The sequence below is a fragment of the Sinocyclocheilus grahami genome, unplaced genomic scaffold (genome assembly GCF_001515645.1).
Source record: "Sinocyclocheilus grahami isolate Dianchi unplaced genomic scaffold, SAMN03320097.WGS_v1.1 scaffold237.1, whole genome shotgun sequence".
NCBI lineage: Eukaryota > Metazoa > Chordata > Actinopteri > Cypriniformes > Cyprinidae > Sinocyclocheilus > Sinocyclocheilus grahami.
Genome location: NW_015505416.1, coordinates 1,138,651 through 1,146,963, shown reverse-complemented (window position 1 = coordinate 1,146,963; position 8,313 = coordinate 1,138,651). Strand labels below are relative to the sequence as shown.

Below are 8,313 nucleotides of genomic sequence, written 5' to 3'. Positions count from 1 at the left end.
CTCGTCTCAGTTTTGTCAGAAAACATCTTGATGATCCCCAAGACTTTTGGGAAAATACTCTGTGGACTGACGAGACATAAGTTGAACTTTTTGGAAGGTGTGTGTCCCATTATGTCTGGCATAAGAGTAACACTGCATTTCAGAAAAAGAACATCATACCAACAGTAAAATATGGTGGTGGTAGTGTGATGGTCTGGGGCTGTTTTGCTGCTTCAGGACCTGGAAGGCTTGCTGTGATAAATGGAACCATGAATTCTGCTGTTTACCAAAAAATCCTAAAGTTGAATGTCCGGCCATCTGTTCGTGATCTCAAGCTGAAGCGAACTTGGGTTCTGCAGCAGGACGATGATCCAAAACACACCAGCAAGTCCACCTCTGAATGGCTGAAGAAAAACAAAATGAAGACTTTGGAGTGGCCTAGTCAAAGTCCTGACCTGAATCCTATTGAGATGCTGTGGCATGACCTTAAAAAGGCGGTTCATGCTCGAAAACCCTCCAATGTGTCTGAATTACAACAATTCTGCATAGATGAGTGGACCAAAATTCCTCCACAGCGCTGTAACAGACTCATTGCAAGTTATCGCAAACGCTTGATTGCAGTTGTTGCTGCTAAGGGTGGCCCAACCAGTTATTAGGCTTAGGGGGCAAACACTTTTTCACACAGGGCCATGTAGTTTTGGATTTTGTTTTCCCTTAATAATAAAAACCTTCATTTAAAAACTGCATGTTGTGTTCACTTGTGTTATCTTTTACTAATATTTAAATTTGTTTGATGATCTGAAACATTAAAGTGTGACAAACATGCAAAAAAATAAGAAATCAGGAAGGGGGCCAACACTTTTTCACACCACTGTATATATATTATTTAACCCCATATGTGTAAAATATTACGTTTATGTCAGTTTTATCATTTTTAGTTGTCACAAGTACCGTTTGAGTAAATATAATTATTAATGTTAAGTCAAACATTTGATTATAGGCTATGCAAATGTGTGTTTTCTCTAAAAGTGGCGTTTTATATAAAACCTTTCAACAAAGCCATCTTAACCCTGTAGAAAAAACCAGCATATGCTGGTTAGGTATGTTTTGACGATGGGATGCTGGTTTAAACTGGTCCTTTGCTGGTTTATGCTGGTCATGTGCTGGCAAAGGACCCGCAAAGGACCAGCTTAAACCAGCAAAGGACCAGCTTAAACCAGCAAAGGACCAGCATAAACCAGCATCCCAGTGTCAAAACATACCTAACCAGCATATGCTGGTTTTTTCAGCAGGGAAAGTAGACGTTTTGTGAATTCTGTCCCCAAAAACTGACATTTCAAGGCATGAATGGATTAATGCTCAGTAGTTTTTTTGTAGGCAAGACTTTAAGTTAAGTCTTTACAGAAATTGTCTTCTAAAAAGAAATATAACCTGAGAAATATGTATTAGAGTAAAACGTGTGACTAGCTAGCGCCGTTTTCCCATATTTACATCTTCTAATAAACTAAGATCAACTTTTGGTTGGGGCATAACCCACATTGGCACTTGAGATAAAGGAATTATTGGAGCATATTCTACCTCTTCCAGTCTCATTCCTCTTACTAATTTCTCCACTCTCCAACCAAAACTATTACACTCTTTCTTCTTGTGTTCCCAACTAGGTCTTAACACTTTCTTAGTAGGGTGATTTCCACTCTGACCTCTTAAATTTGCCCAATAAGATACTATTAACTGTTGTCTTCTTATCTGTAATGGCATTTCTCCCATCTCTACTTGAAGAGCTGAAACTGGAGAAGTAAGAAACGCTCCATAACAAATTCTTAGGGCTTGAGACTGAATTCTATCCAATTGAATGAAATTAGATTTATTTGCAGAGCCATATACTAAACAACCATAATCCATTATAGATCTTATCAGGGATATATATATATATACAGTGGTGTGAAAAAGTGTTGGCCCCCTTCCTGATTTCTTATTTATTTGCATGTTTGTCACACATTAATGTTTCAGATCATCAAACAAATTTAAATATTAGTCAAAGATAACAACCTAACCAGCATATGCTGGTTTTTTCAGCAGGGAAAGTAGACGTTTTGTGAATTCTGTCCCCAAAAACTGACATTTCAAGGCATGAATGGATTAATGCTCAGTAGTTTTTTTGTAGGCAAGACTTTAAGTTAAGTCTTTACAGAAATTGTCTTCTAAAAAGAAATATAACCTGAGAAATATGTATTAGAGTAAAACGTGTGACTAGCTAGCGCCGTTTTCCCATATTTACATCAGCTTTTCTGCTCTTTTGTGCGTTTATCTAACCTCAGAAATTGCATGTATTATATCATATATTTTAGATACTGTTAAAAAGCGAATTTCCTAAATACTGTGTTTGAGGGACACCTATTGACGAAACTACGAATTGCTTTATTAGATCAACGATAAGTATACAGTAGCCTACATTACTACCATTAAGTGTTAGGTAATACTAGTGTACGTTATGCTAATGATGACAGTTTCTGTTGTACTTTAAATGCAATGTTTGTAAAAATTAGTCTAATGATGCAGAAAAGTGAAAGCTGCTAGCTACTTATGACCTTCTGATAAACATATTTATGCTACAGTTTTGTATGTTTAGTTTTATTTTACAAAGAACATCTTCCTCTTTAGCAGGGTACTTATGTTCTGGTGAGCCTGTGTTTCCTCTGCCTCTGCCACCTGAAGGGCTGTTTTATTCACATTATTAGTTGCCTGTAGGTTCGCTCGTTCTCCATTTGTCCAGTTTATTAGTCTCTGTACTGTTCCAACACGCCCGTCACGGCAAGCGCAGTGCAGCGGTGTGTCTTTATTGTTATCCATTGAGTTGATCTTCGCTCCGTTCTCCAGTAAAAGGCCCACCAGCAGCTCATGGCCATGCTCTGCAGCTAAATGCAGAGGAGTCCTCCTCCACACGTTCTTATCATCCACATTCTTGGTCTTACCAGATGCGAGAAGAACACCAGCTGCTCTTTCCTTCCCGTTTCGAGCAGTGTGATGCAGAGGAGAGCAGCCATCCATGTCCTTAGCTCCAACTTTAGCTTTACCGGCCAGCAGCACTGAAACTGCCTTAGTGTGTCCCTCCATTGCAGCCAGGTGCAGTGGGGTCTTCTTCTCTTTTTCAGTGGCATTGGCGTCACTCCCAGCAGCGAGCAGCAACTGTATGACGCTCACTTCACCTTGTGCTGCCGCACAGTGCAGTGCTGTTCTTCCCTGTTTGTCTTTGACATGGATGTCGGCCTTGCCCTCCAGCAGTTGGGCGACCGCTTCAGTGTGGCCGCTCTGGCTGGCGAGGTGCAGGGGAGTAAGCCCATCCTGGGTGACAGAGTTAATCTGAGCCCCCACACGCAACAACAGTGCCATCAACGCTGGCTGGTTATGTAATGCACTTAGATGGAGAGGGGTCTGATCTTTAGGGCCAGTGATGTTGGGGTCTATGCCATTATCCAACAATATCTGGGCAGAACAGAAGATATCACATTTTGTATTAAAATAAATATCACTTTACATGTAGTTTAGTGTCCCAAAGGGCAATTTATTAGTCTAATTCTCTGTTTCAGGTTTTTTTTTTTTAACTTTTTGATGCCCAGGATGATGCCCCCGAATATGATGACATCAGCTTTCATCACCCATAAAAATTGCATTTATTTCCCCCATATGCTTTAGATAATTCTTTAATGCACCCCTGCAAAGGACCCAAAGTATAAAGGCAGCTGTATAATTTCATAAATAAAGCACTTTAAAATTCTGTGAGAACCATATTTATATATGTGATGTTATAAACATAACATGTTTTCTTTCTAAATTACAAACACATTATTTTGTGTTTGTTTGTTTGCCATTATAAAAAAATATATTAAAATATTATTCGGAAAATGTTAATCTTGTAAGTTGCAGCATTTCCCCCTACTAAGTAATAATAGATGTATAAACCTTTAAAATAGTAAATACATAAAAATATCAATATGAAATAAAATAAATTATTTATTAACATATTTATTTTATTATTATATATACTAAATGTGTATTTAATTATGGTTTACTGACTTTATTATTATTTTTTTTATTAAAGACTAGGGCTGTCAATAGAATAAAATGATCATAATTAGTCTCTTGATTTCTGACCAAGTTAAGTTTGGGAGCCCTAAAAATAAATTTTTTAAGTCTTATTGTCTATTTTTCCTCTAAAATCCTTCATGAACCCCAACACATTCCTCATGTGGACCCCACAACTCCATTTTGAAAATCCATGCTCTACTCTAAATCTAATTTAGACACAACTACTTGTTGTGAACAAAGAATAGATGATAAATAATTATTTTAAATATGATTATATTTTTATTTATTTTATTTTTTTAATAACATGACATTTTAAAAAAGTAATTTACCTGTGCTATTTGCATACTGCCGCTTTGGATAGCCAGGTGAAGACCAGAGATCTGGTTTGGTAGTCTCTCATCCAATCTGGCCTTTTTTGAGGCCAGTACTTTGAAGGCCTCAGCATTTCCCATCTCTGCGGCTAGAAGCATAGGTGTGTATCCAAGCTCATTACAACTATTAACATCCGCACCATGATCAATAAGCGCAGCCACGACCCCGTCCAAGTTCCTCCGTACCGCTTTAAAAAGAGCAGAGGTGATCTCATTCTGAGACATGGACTTCTGGACATACTTCAAAAACAGAGAGAGTAGAGACTTCCTGTTCAGCTCAAAAGCAGCATCCACAATCACAGGGTCCACCTGGGCTCCGGCCTTCAACAGCACGGTGGCGGTTTTCTCATTTCCATGGCGAACAGCGTGATAGAGAGCCGTCTTCCTTCGGCCATCTCTGGTATCTACTAAAGCGCCGTTTCGCAGAAGAACCTGTGCCAGTGTTGCGTCATCCTCATTGGCTGCCATGTGCAGAACTGTTGTCTGGTTCTTGAGGCTTTTCTTCTCCTCATGCACTAGAGCTTTGACCGTACTCTCGTGTCCATTTTGAGCAGCCAGATGCAAAGGAGTCTTTGACATTTGGTCAGTTGCATGGATGTCTGCACCAGCCTTCGCAAGGGCCAGAGCAACAGCAGTATGGCCTCGTTCTGACGCTCTGTGCAGGGCAGTACGACCCTCCCTGTCCTTCAGGTTCAGTTTCGCCCCTTGTCTGAGCAGAAAGTACACAATTGCCTCCTTACCATATTCAGCAGCGAGATGCAGCAGAGTATCAGTGGACGAGAGAGCAGTATTGACATCCAAACCTTTGAGCAGCTCCTGGAGGAGATATAGATCACCTGAGGATATGGCTTTGAGGATGGCATCATGCTCACTTTCAGCTTTGGGGATTTGATTTATTTGTTCTGTTGAAGATGTAGCCTTATTTGTTATTGAATTCGGTTGGATTCTTTCAGGAGTAAGCTCCTTGTTGGATTTTGAGTATTTGACAAGACCTTGTTTGTCCTTCTCCAGCAGATATCCTATCAGCTGTCTCCGTGCATCTTTAATGCCCTCATTAACCCCTCCTACATAAGTTCTCATATGCTGGTAAAGGTCAGGTTCCACTCGTTTCAGACAAGGGTAGAAGAAGATACGGCAGGCGCGCTCTCCTCTCGAGATCAAGATGTTTAGCATCCTGGAGTTCTTTTCCTCTCGCACAGTGATGCTGGACATCAGTGCTCGGCTGTCGGGTTGAAGAACGCCATTTGAAATGAGGAGATCCAGCAAATCATCTGTATTCAAAATGCCACTGACCAGCTCGTTTTTCTTCATCCGAATGACTTCGATCGCATAGGGATTGGTAAAGCTAGTTGAACCCATGTCAGCCTCTAAAGGAAAGCAGTGAGCTTCTGAAAACTGAAATGTGTGGACCTGACAAAGCAGAGCTGCTCCTAAAAGAACTTCATTCTCTTCACCACTAAGAACAAACTGTCTCTTAGCAACAAGGTATAAAGTAAACAAAAGTAAAAATCAGAATTGCAATTTGTAACTTCCTGATATAAGTTATTAATATTTAAAACTGTGAAGCAATAAAAAGCACATTGGTGATCTATTTTGGTAACTACATTTTAACATTTTTGATCAAATGAACCTGCTGCAGATGAATAGTCAATTTCTCTGTTTAGATTTCCTGCCTTATCTAATATTACAAGAAACTATACAACATGGATACTGTAACCATGACATGAATTGTCTTTTGTATTTGAGTTTATAGTGTTAGAACAACAGTGCCCCAGCAGTTTTTTCAGATATTATCACCCTTGTGAAAAGAAGTGCGCTTAATTGTATTTAACATGCGCTTGTAATATCCTTCAAATTAATGAAATAAAAGGCCACCTAAGTGTACTTAAAGTACACTTTTAAATTATTATTTTTTTCATAATCCTTTGTGACTTTAAAGAAATGCACTTATTTTGATGTGTTGTCTAAGATACAAAAGCACTTGAAATATTAATACAATACTTGATTTTAATTTTAGTTGTAGTGTGCAATCCGATCCTACATTTAAAGTTAATATATTTTAAATGTACTAAATTGCAACTTCATCATTTATAAATGTGTAACCACAAATATATTTACTTAGTCCTACTTAAGTAGATCAAACAATACAATACAATACAATGAACACCTTCAGTTAATTGTATTTAATAGAAATGACTATAATTCATTTTCATTTATTGCAATTATATATAATATATCAATTATATATATTAAAATAATTATATATAATTATCTTATAATATTAGATTCAGTTCCCCCTAGGTATATTTTATTTCTGTAAAAAGTTATTTTTAAAAGTGTGCTTAAGTGTTTGTTTGTTTTTACAAGGGCAGAAGTTTCTCTTTTTAAATTCTGCTACTTATGAGCAAATTGCCATACTTCTAAATGTTATTAATGCTATAAATGATACTTCTGCCACACTAACAGGCTAATCCGACTGACTCAAAAAAAATGATCCTTTTCATGTTAAACTTATTGTCAAATTAAAACAAGTTAATTACGATTTTGTCATCTTAAAAGACAACATTTACTACGCATGACCACATGACATTGTGTAATATTTGTTCTGTAAATAGCATAAAGCAGGTCGCTTTCAGTGAAACATTTTATTTTTGTCGATATGTAGTGCATTTTAGTAAAGTCCTTGCTTCACTTTGAGTTATTGCATTTTGATAATGCGCTGGATCATTGATCAACCCCCTCGTTCCCAAACTTAAAGTGCACTAAAGGTCTGTGTCAGTCAGTCTTCTGGAGATTAGTCCGAGCCGAGGAGTTCCTCTTCCAGTAACACACGCCCACTAGTTCAGATGACGTGGCCTTGCCTAATATGGACAGGGAGGTGCCGGTTTTCCGGTATGATGTCATCGTTTGCCTAGTTTTGGCAGTGAAATAAGAGGATCTAAAAGATGCTAAATATTAATCAGTGTTGGTGACCTGAATATGAAAATAGCGTTTTACTTGCCTCTTTTGTGTGTGGGGACACACGTGTAAAAGAAAGAAAAAGAAAATACAGGCAATAGGATCATAAGTGCGAATTAAAAAAATGTCATAAGTATTTGACGAACGGAGAGATCGATTATGATCACTTTATGCATGTATATCATAGTCATTCATTTAAAATACGTTTTTTTCAGTTAAAAGTGATCATATAAATGCTGATACATTCGCCCCCTGTAATGTGTTCTTTTGAAGGTTTCTTTGGGCGTTCAGTCGAGCAGAAGTTGCCAGTCTCTGAAAATCCCCATAACTGCTCTGAGCAGAATCCAAGAAACTGAAATCCCAAACTGATCTATCCAAGCGGCTGCTTCAGATGTCCCGGATGCAAGCCGACGGCGCCCTCTACCGGTGCACAGACGATTGCAGCTGAAAATTGCGTTTACTGAACATACATGCACGAACCACAGAGAACTTTCTTTTTTTTATTATTTGACACAATAATTAGCCCATGATTAAAGCAATGCAATTTGTTTGAACAATTTACTACTACACTGAACAATTGTTTGTTTATTGCGGTGTTGCAATTGCATTTGAAAGTTAATCATTCCCCTGTTTTAATATGTTTTATATAATTTGGATTTGACATTTCAACCAGTTCAGGTTCAGAATACGTATTGTCATATTTAGTAGGCTACTATTGAATAACTGTTATGGGTTTTTGACTGTTATTGTTGTTTTTGACTTTTTTTTTATTTATTTTTTTTACATCCTTTGCTTGAATTCAAACCTGGATGTGGACTGCCAAACAAGCGGTCTCTCCCAAAACATGTTTCTACAAGTTTGTCTTGGTGAACACACACACACACAGGTTTGTTTTTATGGTTTATGGGGACTCTCCATA

The 8,313-nt window shown here is 37.8% G+C and overlaps 1 protein-coding gene across 1 annotated transcript; it reads right to left on the bottom strand.

The window, feature by feature from the left end:
• Nucleotides 1-2,610: 2,610 nt before the first annotated feature.
• On the bottom strand, nucleotides 2,611-5,795 carry caiap (CARD- and ANK-containing Inflammasome Adaptor Protein). Its single transcript, XM_016289005.1, has 2 exons — nucleotides 4,395-5,795; nucleotides 2,611-3,462 (listed from the first exon to the last, which is right to left on the bottom strand). Exons 1-2 carry the CDS (start codon nucleotides 5,793-5,795, stop codon nucleotides 2,611-2,613), a joined length of 2,253 nt encoding a protein of 750 aa, XP_016144491.1.
• Between the last annotated feature and the right edge of the window lie 2,518 nt (nucleotides 5,796-8,313).

Bases quoted from the DNA above. Each gene is read 5' to 3' on its own strand.
- caiap (XM_016289005.1), bottom strand. From the start codon at position 5,795: ATGGGTTCAACTAGCTTTACCAATCCCTATGCGATCGAAGTCATTCGG. The intron at 3,463-4,394 runs GTAAATTACTTT...TGTTCTGCCCAG, and splicing joins GCAGTATGCAAATAGCACAG to ATATTGTTGGATAATGGCAT.